Raw genomic sequence first — 19,598 nt, forward strand, 5'->3', positions numbered from 1 at the left:
TTCGTATGCGGATTAGCTAAATCCTGAAATGAAGTATGCTACCATTCCAAACCAGTGGTCGATCTAAGTTGCAGTTTGCAGGCTGTTCATGGCCACAGTTTCCACAGCAGTACTCTCGAAAACAAAATGACCCCGTACTTGACCCTGTCCAAAGTGGTGCCTGTCGTCAGCACTGCTGTTGCTGGATCTATTGGAAGAAGTGATAGTATTGCTTTTTCCAATACAAAAAGTCTTTGCTGCAGAGAAAAGCCCAATCTTGGTGAAGCAACTCGAGCAGAGTTAATTCTCAGGCCCGGTGACCTGCGAATTCACCCTGACCATGGCGTTCCATGCAAGAACCAACCACAGAATCTCAAAGGAAGGCCTCAACCCTTGAGGGGTTATGAAGCATAGATCATTCGCCATTATCCCGCCTATGATGGGTTCTGTGGAAGCCTCTCCAAGGTCCTTTAACTCCCTAATACAGCATGAGACGAGTTTGAGGAAGGTGAATTTGATTTCAGGATTTTCAGTTTCTGCGGGTAGCAGACATGATTCAGGGGGTAGAAGCCTCCTTGCCCTTCAACCGGATGGAGGAATCAACAGGAACTACAGAAAGTTCCTGCTTAACTTTGGAGTATCCTCAAACCGGACTGAGGATGGTGCTAAGTTATTAGTCCGTAGCAGAGAAGAAAGAAACTTGGGATTATCGTTTCTGTGGTGCTAAGTTATTAGTCCGTAGCAGAGAAGAAAGAAACTTGGGATTATCGTTTCTGTTCTAAAGCCGAGTTGCCGTTCACTCTCTCGAACACTAAGGTTAAGGCAACACCAAGTGTCCTGAACACTGATACTAAGACAACACTAGGTGTCCTGGACAATAAAGGGAGTAGGGAGAGAGATACTGAATGCCTATCTTTAGAGGAAGAAGGGCTTTGGTGCAAAGACTCTCTACGCTCCTCGGAGCATTGAGCACTAGGCCTCAGTATTATGTGCTTATGTTCCCTGGCAGTCTTTAGGACACTGTGCTGTCCCTTGCCTCTGCCATTCATGAATGACCTGTAGACCTTTAAGCAGCATGTAGGAGAATTTCACTTGGGGAGCAACCTCCACACTTAGAGGGGTCACTGGAGATTGATCAGTCAGATTTTGACCTAAAAGGAAGTCCTATAACTCAATCTGTCTGCACGTTGGACGATCCTAATAGTCAAGACTAGCTATGTAACACTTTCCACCGATGAGAAGAAACACAATAAGGCTTCCAGGTTCGTGACTTTAACGCTTGGCGCCTTCTCACAAGATGACCAAATACCTGGTGATCTGCCTCATTGAAACTTATCATTCAGTGACGGATCATAGGGGTTTCGCATGCATAAAAGATTAACTGCCAGTTTTTACCATACTATACCTACATTCTCAGGATTCCATTGTTTAAACAGTACTGTACTGTATTACATAATTGTTAAGAATATCACTTCTAACATTAATAAGAATTTTACCTTCCCCAACAAAATTCTGAAACTGTATTGACAATATTCATGAACCAAATTCTTCTTTTATATAACAAACACAAATTTACCTATATTTACTTTATATTCTTACTTCACATGAAGGTTTTCACAAACTATTATATAAGACATGCTAACGCAATAAAACTATACTGTACTACAAAACTGTTAAGCTATTCACAAAGACAGAAGTTTTCAACTCACCTTGCAAAACTGCTAGAAGACATCTTGATTTGCGTTAGCTGATATCCAAATCAGTTAGCTTCACAACCTAAACTTTGAGGGATCATTTCTAGCTAATATGCACAAATTTGAAATAATTCCATACGAGTTTCATAAATGTAAATCGAATTTTCTGTAGCGATGCAACAACCTGCAAAGAAAATGAAATATCAAATAATCATAAGAAAGAATAAATAGATATATAGTTCGATCCTGAAGAATGATTAGATAAATTAAAAAAACATGTTTTAGAATACCAACATGACAAATTTGGAGATAATTTATATTTTACTCTAACTAATACAAACCTGGAGTTATTTATTTGGATTATCTTTCGGCAAAGCTGGAAGGTAGCCAATAGACTTAACATGCGAGATGGCAACCCTGCCTAACCACTTGAGTGGGTAGGTTGGGGGTGGCTTGGGGGTACCCAGCCACCTGTATATATACTCTCACAGCTGTGAGATACGTCACTTTTGATTGCAGGCAGGCCTTCTGGGGGATAGGTGATGGCAGACCAACTTATATAAATAAATCCAGGTTTGTATAAGTTAGGGAAAAATACAAATTATCTCTGAATTTGTCATTTGTTCCCTTAGTAACAAAGCTTCTGTTATTTATCTGGATGACTCACTCTTAAGTGGGTGGAAGGGTGGAAGTCCTAAGTCTAGCATGGACATTGATCAGGTTTTACCTAGTACAGTATATGACTGTGCTCTAGGGAAAACTTTAACGCCTCGCTAAAATATACAAAGTGAGTATAACAAATCCCTGTGCAATTCAGTGTAATAAGAACTTGTTGTCTTGTATAAACACCTTCTGAGTTTATATAGGAAAAACAAGACGTTTCCCATTGCTTACCTCGCAGAAAGCAATGGAGACGTGGACAGCCACCCCCAGCCTACCCGCTCAAGCGATTAGGCAGGGTAGCCACCCTGCACTTTTAGTCTAATAGCTACCTTCCAGCTTCGCCGAAAGATAATCCAAATAAATAACGGAAGGTTTGTTAGTATGGGAGCAATTAAATACACACCTCAAGAAAATAAAGGATGATTATAATAAACTATAACAGTATCTACTGTAGTGCACATGCAAACTACCTACAGTACTTGCACATCACTGTAGAAATCAATGTTGATGAAAAACTATTAGTGATACCTTGTGAAAAGTTAAAAATGCCACTAAAATCACAATTTTTCAAAGAAATATAACAGATTTGGAAATAATTTGTATTTTTCCTTACTACAGCATACAAACCTGGAGCTCTTTACTGTGGAGATATATTTTGGCAATAACTGAAATCAGCCATAGGACTTTCAAGCAAGGTGTGACTACCCACCACTATAGTCCATTTCTTTTAGCGAGTCATATTTGCACCGACTCGCAACGGTGCCCTTTTAGCTCGGAAGTTTCCTGGTCGCTGATTGGTTAGAATTATCTTGTCCAACCAATCAGCGATCAGGAAACTTTTCCGAGCAAAAAGGGCACCGCTGCGAGTCGGTGCAAATATCACTCGCTAAAAGAAATGAACTATAGTTAGCGAAGGGGAGGGATTACACCTATCTATACAAACCTGGAGCTCTTTACTAGTACCAGAATGTCACTTTGCAATTACAGGGGATAGGTGATAGTGAGATCCGTATGTGTAAAGAGCTCCAGGTTTGTATAGATAGGAAAAATAATTTTTTTTTCATATGTCCCTTGTTCCAGTACTCAATACAAACCATTCTGCTCTTTACAGTGAAGACTCACTCTTAGGTGAGTGGAAGTGCCAACAACAACTGGCTGGTAAATGTCCCTGGTTGCTAACTCTGTACTTCGAACGAGCTGTTAAGAGGGCACCCTGACACCTCTCTAACTTCTGAAAGAGTTAATAGCCTGGGTAATTGGTGCAAAGGTGTTAGAACTAAGCATTATGGTTTGACCAGGTAAGCATAACATTAGGGCTAAACTCATTTAACCTAGACATTGCCAGATTCCACCTCGCAAGGACAAAGGGAACATAAGAAATATATTCACATATAATATCAGGGTTTCACAAGGGAATGGTACCCACCTGCAGTCAGAGGAGGTCAGCTTGCAGTATTCTCAGATGCTGAAACCCCAGATGAGAGGAGAATGAAGGACGAAGAGGCCAGTTGTTTGAATATTCAATCTAGGCTTACTACTAGGTAACATCTGCCCTCAACTGACTGCTACTTATCCTACAAGGACGGTGAGGTGTTTGTGACCACGATTTGCGCAGCTGCCACAGGACCTATCGAAAAGGTATCTAGGTTCCTGTGGGTTATGTCTTATAGGTAGTGCACTGTGAACATAGTTTAACGTTTCCACGTGCGAAAAGCCTCGTGATGTGACGAGTTGTTGGATAACCTCCAGGCATGAAGTCGTAGCAAATATTGCTTGGTGGAAGATCTTCACATGTGGTTGTCTGAGTAGATCAGGAAGTGGAGGGAGCTCCGTCAGTGCCTCTGTGAGCAATGAAGACGGTACGGGAATAATTCTGCATGTTGCCACATAGGAGCTATTAGGGTCATGGAGAGGTCCTGTGATGCCCTTACATTGTTTAGAAACCACCTTACTAGGCAGAAGGGGGGAGAATGAGTAGATGTCCAAGTTGTCCCACTGTTGTTGGAAGGCATCTTACCAGAGTGCTTGGAGATTTGTTACTGGAGAGCAGTACAGTATACCGGAAGCTTCCGGTTGAGGAACATCGCGAACAGGTTGATCATTGGCGAACCCTACAAAGTCAAGACTTTGTCGAATATCTGATGTTTCAAAGACCAATCGGAGCCAACTATCTGAGTCTTCCTGCTCAAATTGTTCGCCAGAACATTCCTCTTGCCAGGGATGAAACGTGCCGATAGGGCTACGAAGTTGTCTTCCGTTAATCTTAGGATCCACGCCCAGATGGCAGAGGGGCTGTGAAAATGTACTTCCTTGCTTCTTTATGTACGCCACTACCATTGAATTGCCGCTCATTAGCACCACTGAGTGCCCTAAAAGGAACTGATGAAATTGTTTGGGTACCAATCTCTTCAAGGTCAGGTGTCCCGGCAGCCTTTGCCACTGATGTTCTGGCAGAGTGGCCTATGACAGAATGGGCAGTTCTCTTTATTCTCTGTTTAGACAAAAAGACTTTGCCTAGTTTGGTATCAATCTTCATCCCTATATATACCAGTTCCTGTGAAGGTTGCAGTTACGACTTCTCAAAGTTTACCATGATCCCCAGATCTTAGCAAAATGCAAGAAGTTTGTCCCAATGGAAAAAAAAGGGTCTCCCTAGAGTCAGCAAGAATCAGCAACGTCTTCTGGCAAAACATCTTAATAGGTTTGCTGAAGGTAATCATCTATTCCCTAGTTTGCAATTTGGTTTTCGTAAAGGTCTTGGAGCATGTGATGCCCTTCTTACAATCTCCAATGCAGTACAGAAATCCCTTGATTGTGGTCGGGATGTTCATATGATTGGCCTTGATTTTAGTGCTGCCTTTGACCGTGTTAATCATGAGGCCCTTGTTTTCAAACTGAAACCGTTGGGAGTGGGTGGGTCGTTTCTTAGCATTATTATTGATTTTTTAAGTAGTAGATCTCAGAGTTGTTGTTGATGGGCACCATAGTGAGTATAGAAATTTGATATCCGGTGTTCCACAGGGTAGTGTTCTTGGCCCATTACTTTTCATACTATATACACATGATATGTGGTTTGGCCTAGAAAATAAGCTTGTTGCATATGCAGATGATGCTACTCTCTTTGCATCAATTCCATCCCCTGAATGTAGATCTGGGGTTGGTGAATCCCTTGATAGAGATTTAGCTAAAATTAGTACATGGTGCAAATTATGGGGTATGAAGTTGAATCCTAACAAAACTCAAAGTATGATTGTAAGTAGGTCAAGGACGGTGGCTCCTCAACATCCAGATCTCAGTATTGATAATGTTTCTTTAAATTTGTATGACTCTTTCAAAATTTTAGTTGTGATTCTCGACAGCAAATTTACTTTTGAGAAACATATAAGGTCTGTGTCTTCTTCAATTGCACAAAAAATTGGCTTATTGAGAAAGTCTTTTAAGATATTTGGTGATCAATCTATTCTGAAGAAGTGTTTTAATTCTTTTATTCTACCTTGTTTTGAGTATTGTTCTCCTGTCTGGTCTTCATCTGCTGATTCTCATCTTAATTTGTTGGACAGAAACTTACGGTCTATTAAAATGTTATTTTTATTAATAAAATAAATTTTTGAATATACTTACCCGATAATCATGTAGCTGTCAACTCCGTTGCCCGACAGAATTCTATGGAGGGATACGCCAGCTATCACAATACTAGAAGGGGGTGTATTTACCAGCGCCACCTGTGGCCAGGTACTCAAGTACTTCTTGTTGACACCTCCTCAATTATTCCTCGGTCCACTGGTTCTCTATGGGGAGGAAGGGAGGGTCGATTAAATCATGATTATCGGGTAAGTATATTCAAAAATTTATTTTATTAATAAAAATAACATTTTTCAATATTAAACTTACCCGATAATCATGTAGCTGATTCACACCCAGGGGGGTGGGTGAAAACCAGTGTACAAGATTAAAGGATAGCTAAGTATCCCATATTTCATATAATCAGTTATCCACAATAACAATGAAATAATAAGTACCTGGTAAGGAAGTCGACTTGAACCGTTACTCTGCCTTTAATAAGATCGTCTTCCTTACTGAGCGCAGCGTTCCTCTTGGGAGGCTGAATCAACTCAAAGGTGCTAAAGTATACAGGGCTGCAACCCATACTAAAGGACCTCATCACAACCTTTAACCTTGGCGCTTCTCAAGAAAGAATTGACCACCCGCCAAATCAACAAGGATGTGGAAGGCTTCTTAGCCGACCGTACAACCCATAAAAAGTATTCAAGAGAAAGGTTAAAAAGTTATGGGATTATGGGAATGTAGTGGCTGAGCCCTCGCCTACTACTGCATTCGTTGCTACGAATGGACCCAGGGTGTAGCAGTACTCGTAAAGAGACTGGACATCTTTGAGATAGAATGATGCGAACACTGACTTGTTTCTCCAATAGGTTGCATCCATAACACTCTGCAGAGAACGGTTCTGTTTGAAGGCCACTGAAGTAGCCACAGCTCTCACTTCATGTGTCCTTACCTTCAGCAAAGCAAGGTCTTCTTCCTTCAGATGAGAATTTGCTTCTCTAATCAGAAGCCTGATGTAGTAAGAAACTGAGTTCTTAGACATTGGTAGAGAAGGCTTCTTGATAGCACACCATAAGGCTTCTGATTGTCCTCGTAATGGTTTTGACCTTCTTAGATAGTACTTAAGAGCTCTAACTGGGCAAAGTACTCTCTCCAGTTCGTTCCCCACCATGTTGGACAGGCTTGGGATCTCGAACGACTTAGGCCAAGGACGGGAAGGAAGCTCGTTTTTAGCCAAAAAACCGAGCTGCAAGGAACATGTAGCCGTTTCAGATGTGAAACCTATGTTCCTGCTGAAGGCGTGGATCTCACTTACTCTTTTACCTGTTGCTAAGCACACGAGGAAAAGAGTTTTTAATGTGAGGTCCTTAAAAGAGGCTGATTGGAGCGGTTCAAATCCTGATGACATTAGGAACCTTAGGACCACGTCTAGATTCCAGCCTGGAGTGGACAACCGACGTTCCTTTGAGGTCTCAAAAGACCTAAGGAGGTCCTGTAGATCTTTGTTGGAGGAAAGATCCAAGCCTCTGTGGCGGAAAACCGCTGCCAACAAACTTCTGTAACCCTTGATCGTAGGAGCTGATAGGGATCTTACGTTCCTTAGATGTAACAGGAAGTCAGCAATCTGGGTTACATTGGTACTGGTTGAGGAAAACTGCATTGGCCTTGCACCAGCTTCGGAAGACTTCCCATTAAGACTGATAGACTCTGAGAGTGGATGTCGTCCTTGCTCTGGCAATCGCTCTGGCTGCCTCCTTCGAAAAGCCTCTAGCTCTTGAGAGTCTTTCGATAGTCTGAAGGCAGTCAGACGAAGAGCGTGGAGGTTGGGTGTACCTTCTTTACGTGAGGTTGACGCAGAAGGTCCACTCTAGGAGGAAGAGTCCTGGGAACGTCGACCAGCCATTGCAGTACCTCAGTGAACCATTCTCTCGCGGGCCAGAGGGGAGCAACCAACGTCAGCCGTGTCCCTTTGTGAGAGGCGAACTTCTGAAGTACCCTGTTGACAATCTTGAACGGCGGGAATGCATACAGGTTGAGATGGGACCAATCCAGCAGAAAGGCATCCACGTGAACTGCTGCTGGGTCTGGAATCGGAGAACAATACAAGAGGAGCCTCTTGGTCATCGAGGTAGCGAATAAATCTATGGTTGGCTGACCCCACAGGGCCCAAAGTCTGCTGCAAACATTCTTGTGAAGGGTCCACTCTGTGGGGAAGACCTGACCCTTCCGGCTGAGGCGATCTGCCATGACATTCATATCGCCCTGAATGAGCCTCGTTACCAGCGTGAGCTTTCGATCTTTTGACCAAATGAGGAGGTCCCTTGCGATCTCGAACAACTTCCTCGAATGAGTCCCTCCCTGCTTGGAGATGTAAGCCAAGGCTGTGGTGTAGTCGGAGTTCACCTCCACCACCTTGTTAAGCTGGAGGGACTTGAAGTTTATCAAGGCCAAATGAACTGCCAACAACTCCTTGCAATAGATGTGAAGTGTCCTTTGCTCCTGATTCCATGTTCCCGAGCATTCCTGTCCGTCCAGTGTCGCACCCCAGCCCGTGTCCGATGCGTCCGAGAAGAGACGGTGGTCGGAGGTCTGAACAGCCAAAGGTAGACCTTCCTTGAGAAGAATGCTGTTCTTCCACCACGTTAGAGTAGACCTCATCTCTTCGGAAACAGGAACTGAGCCTGTCTCTAGTGTCATGTCCTTTATCCAGTGAGCAGCTAGATGATACTGAAGGGGGCGGAGGTGGAGTCTCCCTAACTCGATGAACAGGGCCAGCGATGAAAGTGTCCCTGTTAGACTCATCCACTGCCTGACTAAGCATCGGTTCCTTCTCAGCATGCTCTGGATGCATTCTAGGGCTTGGAAGATCCTTGGGGCCGACGGACAAGTCCGAAAAGCTCGACTCTGAAGATCCATACCCAAGGAGACAATGGTCTGGGATGGAACGAGCTGAGACTCCTCAAAATTGACCAGGAGGCCCAGTTCCTTGGTCAGATCCATAGTCCATTTGAAAATCTCCAGACAGCGACGACTTGAGGGAGCTCTTAAAAGCCAGTCGTCTGACGGAGCCGGACACAAGATCATGATACTGCTGCACAGTCTGTAAACTGTCAATCATGGGCAAGCGAGGAAGTACAGTGACAACCCGAATCTGTCTAGACTGTCTGGGTCGTACAGACAACTCCTTAACGGGTTGCTGAGGTTGCCGCACTGCGTCACAACAAGTCCCTTCTGTTGGTTGTTGAACGTCTTCCCCGTGACACATTGACTCCGTAAACAAAAAATCCTCTAACAAGGACTAAGCTTGGACTGCATGTCATGCAACACAGCTCAAGGTCTATGGGAGCAGGTGTGGTAACAGACGGGATTAGCGGCTGAAGTGTAACCATTACCTTCCCTGTAAGCATGTTATGCTTAAATAAAAGTCCATAAGAGGTTATGCAGCTAAAGGCTCCCTCCAAATGACAGAGTCCTCAAGGGAATATCAGAAGGAGGGAGAAAAGAACTTTCTCATCTACAGGGACCTTATCCTAGAAAAGCTTAGTTCTCTGAGTGAGGGTTCACTGGTGCAAAGCAGCAGACTAGAAGGCAACGTTATGAAACTGCTTGACAGTCTAGTGAGTTGGCAACAACCCAAGATGTGTTGAGAAGCATGCGGTAAGGTATGCAGAGCATGATGTATGCAGAGTATGCTGTATGCAGAGCATGCTGTATGTAGAGCATGTTGTATGCAGAGCATGCTGAATGCAGAGCATGCTGTATGCAGAGCATGTTGTATGCAGAGCATGCTGAATGCAGAGCATGCTGAATGCTGAGCATGTAGTAAGCAGAGCCTGCTGTAAGCAGAGCCTGCTGAAAGGAAAGCAGAGCGTGTGCATGGCGTTTAACATTTCTCAGAAATTCCATGACCAGTGCTAGAGTGCTTTATGCATGCTTGCATGGGGTTTAAACCATGGTATGCTGAACAGCAGAGTCAGAACGAGCTGGAACAACAATAGTGTGGTTTCCTCTTCAAGACTCCGATGAGGGAACACCTGAGGCTCAGTCTGCAAAGGCTGAATAAAAGACAAGCAGAAGGAAGGCGCATGGGTGGAGGAGGCTGACTCCTAGCATGAGAGGTTGAACCCAAGGGTTGCGCTTGCTGAGCGGTTGGCGGAAGCGGAGTAGCAAGTTCCAGTTCCTGTGGTGTGAGCGGAGCGCGATGAGGAAGAGGCTGCGCAGAACAAGGTAAATGTCTCGCAAGCTGAGGCTCCTGAGGCGCAAGGCTAAGGTGTTGTGGTGCTTGCCTTATGGAGGGTTGAGCTCGCTGCAGCAAGAGCTGAGGAAACTGACTCATGGACGGGAGAGGTTGTTGTACCTCAACCGAGTGTTGCATCACTGGTGGAGCAGCAAGTGGAGGCGGAGGAAGAGAGGTATAATCCTCCTGATCCCAATGTAAAGGTTGCCTTAAGAAAGGCGGAGGCTGAACACCACAGGGAACAGCAAACTCAGCACGTGTCTCAACATCGTACGCCTGGCAGGTGGAACTGCTGGCAGGTGGTACTGCGATCAGGCGGAGCGAGTGTAGGTGGAGGGAGTGTAGGCGGAGGCGGAGGAGCAACACTCTCAGCCCGACACTCACGCATCAAGTCCGAAAGCTGTGCTTGCATGGACTGTAGTAGAGTCCACAACATCATACGCCTGGCAGATGGTACTGTGATCAGGCGGAGCGAGTGTAGGAGGAGGGAGTGTAGGCGGAGGCGGAGGAGCAACACTCTCAGCCCGACACTCACTCATCAAGTCCGAAAGCTGTGCTTGCATGGACTGTAGTAGAGTCCACAACATCGTACGCCTGGCAGATGGTACTGTGATCAGGCGGAGCGAGTGTAGGAGGAGGGAGTGTAGGCGGAGGCGGAGGAGCAACACTCTCAGCCCGACACTCACTCATCAAGTCCGAAAGCTGTGCTTGCATGGACTGTAGTAGAGTTCACAACATCGTACGCCTGGCAGATGGTGCTGCGACCAGGCGGAGCAGGTGCAGGCTGGGCGAGCACAGGCGGAGCAGGTGCAGGCTGGGCGAGCACAGGCGGAGCGAGAACAGGTGGAGGGAGTGTAGGCGGAGGAGGAGGTGCAACACTCTCAGCCCGACACTCACGCATCAAGACCGAAAGTTGTGACTGTATGGACTGCAGTAGAGTTAACTTGGGGCGGCAGACACTAAGTTCTGCTGAGGTAAAGCCTTAATAGCAGAGATCTGTTGTGGCAGAACCTTACTCCTCTTAGGCGGAGTGTAATCAACTGATGACTGAGGAGAGTCAGAGCTAACCCAATGACTGCATTCGGGTTGTGAACTTTAACTTCGTACGTCTGGCATAGGTCTGGACTTAACGTTTAAGAAGTCTTGAGACCTGAGACCAGCGTTACTCTGCCTTTATTTTCTCCCCTAATCTCTTCTGCAGACGAGCAAAATAAGGGCTCAATCGTCTGCGGGTGGGAGTGACGGTCTCGGTAAGACACGCCCACAACCACCGAGAATACTTCTGTGCGCCGATCAAGGCCTGCTGAACCCTTATGCCCTTCGACATTGCTTCTCCCCTGGGCTTGGGAGCTTGCAAGAGGTCCCGGACTGGGAGGACGACTGGCGCGCACAAAAGTACCCTCACGCACTAATCACTTATCACTTTGATTTCTGTTTGCACTTATTTCACTGAACTCGAAACTTTAAGTGGTTTGTACCTGAAATACGCAATTCTATCCTTTCTCAAAGTTAGTAATTGCGAAAACAGAATTACAATGTAACAGAAAAATCTGATGAAAGATAATTCAGTGGTTGGAAAGAGACTAAACACTAGATCACTCTAGAAACGTTTAGTTTCTTCCCCTAAAGAGACTAGGGAGAAGAGCAAAAAACGATAACGACGTTACTCGTACGCCTGGCAGGCTTGAATGAAACGTTTATCCTCTTTCTCCCTCCGTCTCTATCTCTCTCTCTTGACTTAGAACCTGAGAGAAGAGCCCAATCATATATATCGTTAAAACATATTATTGTTAAAGGAAAAAAACTGAAAAGTTCCTTTATTAGGATCAAAACCATTAAGTTAAGAAAGAATAAACAAAACGCTACACGGTTACTCTTACTGCAACGTGAAACCGTGAACATTCTTTCTCTATCGTAACGATAGAGTGCAAGTTGAACGTTCTGAACGTCAACAACTGCAGAGACAAAACAAAACGTTAGTTCAGCTTTGAAAACAGTACGAGACTGTCAAAGAAAATCTTTCAAACTCTGTGGCGGAAATAGCATAATATGTTAACAGGTAAAACCGAAATGACGGGCTCAAAGTTTATTAACTTCGGTAAAAGACCGCCTACTATTAGGAAGGTCGAATATAAACAAAAATAAAAATTAATTTTAATGAGTTTATAATAAAAGGAAGTTAATCGAAGAGGCCTATAAGAGGCGGAGAGATATAAAATAAATCTATAACTTTTGTTAAGCAAAATTAAGAAAGAGAGTCTATACTCTCTTAGACACCAACACTTCCGTCTAAGGGAAGGGTCGGCCATTGAAAAGTGAACGAGAGTTCATACTCTCTCGTCACCAAAATTAATCAAATTAATTCCAAAAGCTAACTAAGCTAATATAGAAGTTTCCAGTAAAGCGACAGCCGAAATCAAAGAGAAATACTTCACCAAAGTCGTGAAAATACTCCAAGAACATAAGCGTATCCCAGAACGTCTTGCCGGAAGCACGACAGAGGAATAATTGAGGAGGTGTCAACAAGAAGTACTTGAGTACCTGGCCACAGGTGGCGCTGGTAAATACACCCCCTTCTAGTATTGTGATAGCTGGCGTATCCCTCCATAGAATTCTGTCGGGCAACGGAGTTGACAGCTACATGATTATCGGGTAAGTTTAATATTGAAAATTTCTTATTCCTGATCTAGATATTAATCTCTGGCACTGTCGGTCAATTAGTTCATTATGCATGTTGCATAAGATTTTTCATAACTCTGACCATCCTTTACATTCAGATCTCCCTAGACAATTCTATCCTGTTTGTAATACTAGGCAGGCAATTAATTCTAATAGCCAGGCCTTCTCCATCATAAGACTCAACACTACGCAGTACTCTAGAAGTTTTATTCCAGCTGTTACCAAGTTGTGGAATGATCTTCCTAATCGGGTTGTTGAATCAGTAGAACTTCAAAAGGTCAAAGTTGGAGCAAATGCTTTTTTGTTGACCAGGCAGATATGAGTCTTTTTATAGTTTATATATGACATATTTGTTTTTGACGTTGTTAATAGTTTATATATGACATATCTCTTTTGACATTACTTTTTTTTTAGAATGATTTATTGTTAATTTGTTCTCTTCAGTTATTTATTTCCTTATTTCCTTTCCTCACTGGGCTATTTTTCCCTATTGGAGCCCCTGGGCTAATAGCATCTTGCTTTTCCAATTAGGGTTGTAGCTTGGATAGTAATAATAATAATAATAATAATCAGGAACAGAAGTTCTGGCAGTGGGAGCGCGATGGCGCATAGGCGAGGGATGGCGAGCAGGCGAGGTCCGATGGCGCGTCGGCGATCATGGAGGAGAGCGCTGGTGAGCAGGGGAGGAAGAAGACTTCCCTTTGGAGCCCTGATCCAAAGATCGAGGGCAAGCAAGCGAGCGATGACAAGCATGAGCGCGCTGACGAGCAGGAGAGCGCTGACGCACAGGAGATCGCTGACAAGCAGGAGACCAAAGGCGTCCATGGCGTGCATCAGGCCGAGGGCGCGTAGCGGTACGTTGGCGAGCAGGAGATCGTGGGCACGTAGTCTCTGGAACTGCAGGGCGAACAGGAGATCGTGGGCGTGCAGGAGAGCGCTGGCGAGAGGAGACTGCAACCGGAGGGAGCTTTCGCGCAGTAGTGCGCTGGCGCGCAGGCGAACATTGGCGCAAAGGGACTTACACACAATGTGTGAAAGCCCCTTATGCCCCGAAGGAACCAGTGCCCGTTGGAAAACGGGATGAGTGGGCGCCCACAGCGCGTCAGCAGCCAGGAAAGGTGAGGGTAGGTCAGCAGGCCTGGCAGGCGTAGGAGATCGCGAACGATCTGCGGAGAGGTCCAGGTCCAAGGAAGTAGCAGGAACGGTAGCTGAAGGACGAGGTTCCTCTGCGGGGGACTGCGAGGATGAAGATCCGAAGAGGCGCTTCCTAACACCCTTGTGAGGAGAAGGAAGACCTCGGCGATGAAGAGGAAGGCGAGCCTTACGTCGGATATGTCCTCTGGGAGCAGCAGGCAAACCATCGGCAGTCCTTCGATGAGGAGTCTCTGTCAGTGAACTCCCCGGGGGGGGGGGGGGGGGGTGAATCACCCGCAGGAGAGACCATTGGACTTAGTTCCTCCCTCAAAGGATGTTCGGAGGGGGGAGATAAGCCTTCATCTACAACAGGAGCAGGGGTTTGAACACTCATTGGAAGCCTCTGCCACAACAGCCTCGACAATAGACAGAGGGTCAACCTCTGCTACCGCCGGTGACTGTTTGACAGCTGCTCCCAACCTGATCATGTCAAACAGGGCTTCCTTGGAGGGCGAACCCTGAAGCCCCAAGGAAGCCCAAAGCTGCAAAAGATCATCATTATTAACATCAGGAGAAATAATAAAATCCTCCCCCGGGGGAGGAGGAGGAGCTGCCTCGCTATGGGAGGCAACTCCAACTCCCAAACCCCGAGATCGGTCAACAACAGTACGGCCTACGCTACCACTCGACGGCCTCTCACAAGAAGCCGACCGAGTGGGAGCTTCAGAGGAGGTTTGGGCTACGGAAGAAGAGTCCTTAGGATTTTCCTTCTTCAAAGAAACCTTTGAAGGAGAAAAATCCCGTTTGGACTTCTTCTTCCGGCGCCGGGAAAACCTCTCCCACTGAGAGGTAGGCCACTCCCTACATTCAATACATACGTTATCACTCTCACACCGTTGACCCCTACAATAAGGACATAAGGTGTGTGGATCCGTGTCGATTGAAGACATGTAGGTCCCACAATGGCGGTCAGGTAACCCAGGGCACTTCCGCATTGTAGAGGCCAACTTCACTACACTCTAGAAAAGAAAAAGCAAAAGCAATGATTAATGGCTGTCGTGTAGGCGAGGGTGACAGTGGACATGTCCGACTAGCACCCGAGCCGTAAGCAAAGAGAGCTTAAAACACAGGTGTGTGAGTGGGGAGGGTAGCTAACTACCCTCCCTATCCCCCGCTAACTAGCGGTGGGGTAGTAAACCCTCGTTAAATTTTAATGGCTCGTCCTTTCAGCAACGCCGAAAGTAATTACCCACTTTAAATAGCGTGGTTTGTATTCCAGTTACAGAACAAACAAAAAGACAGAGTACATCACCAAATAAACCGTCCAATTGAATGTAAACAGCGAGTGAATTTTCAACGTTCTGACCAGTACGACCGGCAGGAAAAATCTGAAGAAGTGGGAGTAGTTCTACCTGTAGTCCACCAGGCCGCTAGTGTACACCTGACATACCTGTGTTAGCCGCGAGTTTTTAAATAGTTCTGCCGAGGCGTCGGGAATGCTAACCATTCTTATATAACCAGCGGGTAAGTTTTATGTTTAAAAATAATATATTCCTTTTATATCATAAAAACTTGAATACTTTTGGTTTGTAAGTAGAATTTTACTTTTCATTCTCTGCATAGAAAAAGAAATGAATATGCAGGTCATACTACGTAGAACTACGTAGTTTACCTCATATGATTGTGACGTCATAGTGTTGGCGGAGTGTTTTCCTTCCACCATCATGTTTTTAAGAGTAGGTTTGTTATTTTTACAGTAGGTGGAAAAAACTCCTAATCCTACCCCTTTCAAGTTATGAACATAGCAATCATAATCCAACCACTACTCTCAGTCAAAATAAAACCAACCGAGCAAAAGCCAACATTAAATTGTACATTACCAAGAAGACTGCAATTATACAGGTTACAGCGAGTAAAAAAATCCAACGTTGTTGCCGGCGTGAGCGGCAGGGAAGATCTGATGAATCATGGTTCCGGGTACCTCGCTGGAGGGCGCACAGGTAGTACACCTGGCTACCTAATCTGCGATTGCCGAGAGTTTCGAAATTTCTGCCGGACGTCAGGGGCGTAAAGCTATATATATATAACTACAGGGTAAGTCAAATGTTTAAAATATCCCACTTAAACTTCTTCTTCCATTATCGCCCAAATCTCTCCCACTGGGAGACAGACCACTCCCAACTGTCACTACACTGATTGTTACTATCACACCGTTGACAAAGGGTGTGGCGATCGGTCTCCATGGCCGACATAAAGGTTCCGCAAGGCCGGCCATCGAGTCCTGGGCTGTTGCGCATGATCGCAGAAGTCAACACACACACACACACTAACACAAAGAAAAAGCACAAAAGAATTAATGGCAGTCCAATAATAACGGCGAAGAATGAGGAACAGCAACGACCGTACACCATCGGAGCCAAAATCAAAGTGAGCTGAATCACTGGTGTGAGTGGGAGTGGTAGTAAGCTATCCCCCCTACCCCTGCTAACTAGCTGTATGGATAGTTAACCCTCACTAAAATTTAATGGTTCGTCATTTCAGCTTCGCCAAAGGTAATACTGTACCCCTAAATAAATAGCGTAGGTTTGTATTACAGTTACGGAACAAACCCCTGATAATTAGATTTAGGGAACAAATCAGTTTTCTTCCTTTGGTCATAGCACATCACTGGAAGTGTTCTTCCAAATGGTAGTTCTGATAGCAGGTGCTTCTGCAATAAGTGACTTGTTTGATCAGAATAAAGGGCCCAACGTTTTATATTTCAAACAGCTCTATTTATTTTCAATATAGGAATAGAAATATAATCATAGCTCTTATTTCATTGATCATGTTAATAACAAAAGGTTAGGGTAGAAACGTGCGTTTGATATGTTTAGTCTGATCATTGGAAATGCAAGCCAAAACCATGTTCGAACAGATTCTGGAGCACGAAGTTACAACTGGCCCCTTTGTTAAGTGTGTATTCACCCCTTTAAGTTTGTATAATTGATAATTAACACCAAAATACTTACCAACGGGGCTAACACGGGCGTAGCAAAACATATTCCGCATGCTAGAACATGGGAAAAGTGAGATAATGTTTAATCGGAAGAAAAGCAACCATATAGCAGAGCAAAAACCAATAATTCAGTAGTTCAATTAAGTAACGAGTTATTTGTAATACAATGATTGAACACTTATTATTATTATTATTATTACTTACTAAGCTACAACCCTAGTTGGAAAAGCAGTATGCTATAAGCCCAGGGGCTCCAACAGGGAAAATAGCTCAGTGCGGAAAGGAAAAAAGGAAAATAAAATATTCTAAGAAGAGCAACAACAATAAATATCTCCTATATAAACTATAAAAACTTTAACAAAACAAGAGTTAGAGAAATAAGATAGGAGAGTGTGCTCGAGTGTACCCTCAAGCAAGAGAACTCTAACCCAAGACAGTGAAAGGCCATGGTACAGAGGCTATGGCACTACCCAAGACTAGAGAACAGTGGTTTGATTTTGGAGTGTCCTTCTCCTAGAAGAGCTGCTTACCATAGCTAAAGAGTCTCTTCTACCCTTACCAAGAGGAAAGTGGCACTGAACAATTACAGTGCAGTAACCCCTTGGGTGATGAAGAATTGTTTGGTAACCATTATTCTCTAGTCTTGGGTAGTGCCATAGCCTCTGTACCATGGTCTTCCACTATCTTGGGTTAGAGTTCTCTTGCTTGAGGGTACACTTGGGCACACTATTCTATTTACTTTCTCTTCTTCTTGTTTAGTTAAAGTTTTTCTAGTTTACATGGGAAATATTTATTCTAATGTTATTACTATTCTTTAAAATAATTAATTTTTCCTTGTTTCCTTTCCTCACAGGACTATTTTCTCTGTTGGGACCCCTGGGCTTATAGCATACTGCTTTTCCAACCAGGGTTGTAGCTTAGCATTTAATAATAATAATAATAATAATAATAATAATAACATGGCTCCTGGTCTGAAATATGATATGAAGGTAGTTTCACAATATATGAAATATTATGATTCATTTTTACTTTACCAGGATTGAAGGGGTGAATAGAGTCTAAGGGAGCGTTTGCAGTAGGGTGTAGACCCCCCGTGGGTAAGTAGGTAACATATGTCTCCTGGATTAGGTTAGGTGGGGAACCTTAGATTAGGTGGTGTTCTTGGGTGTTTTCCTCGTAAAATGTGGTTTTTCAGTCTGTCACACCAAACTACAAAGGCTTTAGGGGTTGCATGGTGGTGTAGCCTCCAGGGTGAGTAAGGAGGTAAGGATGTGGCTTTTATGTTAAGTCTTACGGAGCCCTTGTTTATCAGCGGCCAGTTCCTCACGCGTTCATCAAAAATGGACATCAACTAACCTAAGCTTTCCTCCCTAACCTACAAGCCGTGTTCTTACCTACTTACCTAACGGGGGGATGGGGGGCTAACACCCCCGTGCGATCCCCCTTACAATGCCATATTCGGAGCCTTTGTAGATCAGCGGCCAGGTCCTCCCGCGGACATAGAAAACGGGAATTTCTTCCCGTTTTCTAACCCTTCGTAAGACGTGGCCGTTGTTCTACAACAGAATGTTCTGCCAAAACTCTAGAATAGAACACTGCCTAACCTGAATGTGCCCACCTAACCTTACCTACAACTCGTGTCTCTCCTTAACGGGGGGGCTAACGCCCCCCTGCGACCCCCCGTACATAGCCGTATAATTATTCTTAAACACCTAAACGGGGGGGCTAACGCCCCCCTGCGACCCCCCTTACACTTGCCTATTCTTAATCGGCCGACATCATGCATACATGTGGCCGCGATCACACAAACCAGAAACGGAGAGGGTTGTACTTACATTATTTCCTGTTCAGCTTGCGGGTTTATTCGTAACCTCTACAACGGCGCCCCACACTTATTCCGCACACACGTCGCGACAGAAGTTGTACCAATCAACTAGTGTGTGAGAGGCAAACTTTTTGTACATAGGGAGAATCTGGTTCTGAGAAAAACCATATATAAAACTTGCTAATATAACGAACACATCTTCGTACGGTAGCTTTGATCGTGAAAAAAAGCTACCGTGGTTAGGGGCGATCTTCTTTCGGCAATAACTATATGAACAACGCCAAAAAAACTTAGATTTTCCACTATTCGCCGATTTTCCATCATACTTGTAGCGCATTTCACCGATATGACATTTTGCACAAATGCCGGAAAAGTCGCCTAAAAGTCCCATTTTATATAAATATTTTGAAAACTCAGCACTTGTTGTAAAGTTCATAATCCTCAACATACTAGGATTGACTGAATTGAAAAAAGATTCACAAGTATCTACACACTGCTTAGTTGCCATCGCGCCACGTTGGTAAAGAATGAGCATTTCCGACCCTCGATGGGTGCTCCCGTTTCCGTATTTGAATTTTAGAAAAAATGAGTTATGATTGGGTGAAAAAGTTAATCCCCAGGTCAAGTGGGGTCCCATTGGGTCGTTTCAAATTGCCGCGGCCGATTAATAATTCAGAATTCCGCCGCTATGGCGCTGTTGATTCGATCAGAACGTCATCTATAGGGAATTCTAGGAACTATGGGAGCGAGAAACTGCGTGGCAAGGTACAGAGCTCGTTCGACTTATAAATTTCACGTCGAATTAGATGGTTTTCAAAATCTTTG

At 44.5% G+C, this 19,598-nt stretch overlaps 1 protein-coding gene across 1 annotated transcript in view; it reads right to left on the bottom strand.

Annotated features, from left to right (window-relative positions):
- The window catches only part of LOC137624519 (uncharacterized), a 96,155-nt gene that overhangs the window by 75,946 nt on the left and 611 nt on the right, over positions 1-19,598 (bottom strand). The window contains exon 2 of the mRNA XM_068355384.1: positions 1,689-1,857. Coding sequence (XP_068211485.1) covers positions 1,689-1,711 — 23 coding nt within the window. The 5' untranslated portion in view covers positions 1,712-1,857. The remainder of the gene's footprint in view (positions 1-1,688; positions 1,858-19,598) is intronic.

This window comes from Palaemon carinicauda, chromosome 31, assembly GCF_036898095.1.
Source record: "Palaemon carinicauda isolate YSFRI2023 chromosome 31, ASM3689809v2, whole genome shotgun sequence".
NCBI lineage: Eukaryota > Metazoa > Arthropoda > Malacostraca > Decapoda > Palaemonidae > Palaemon > Palaemon carinicauda.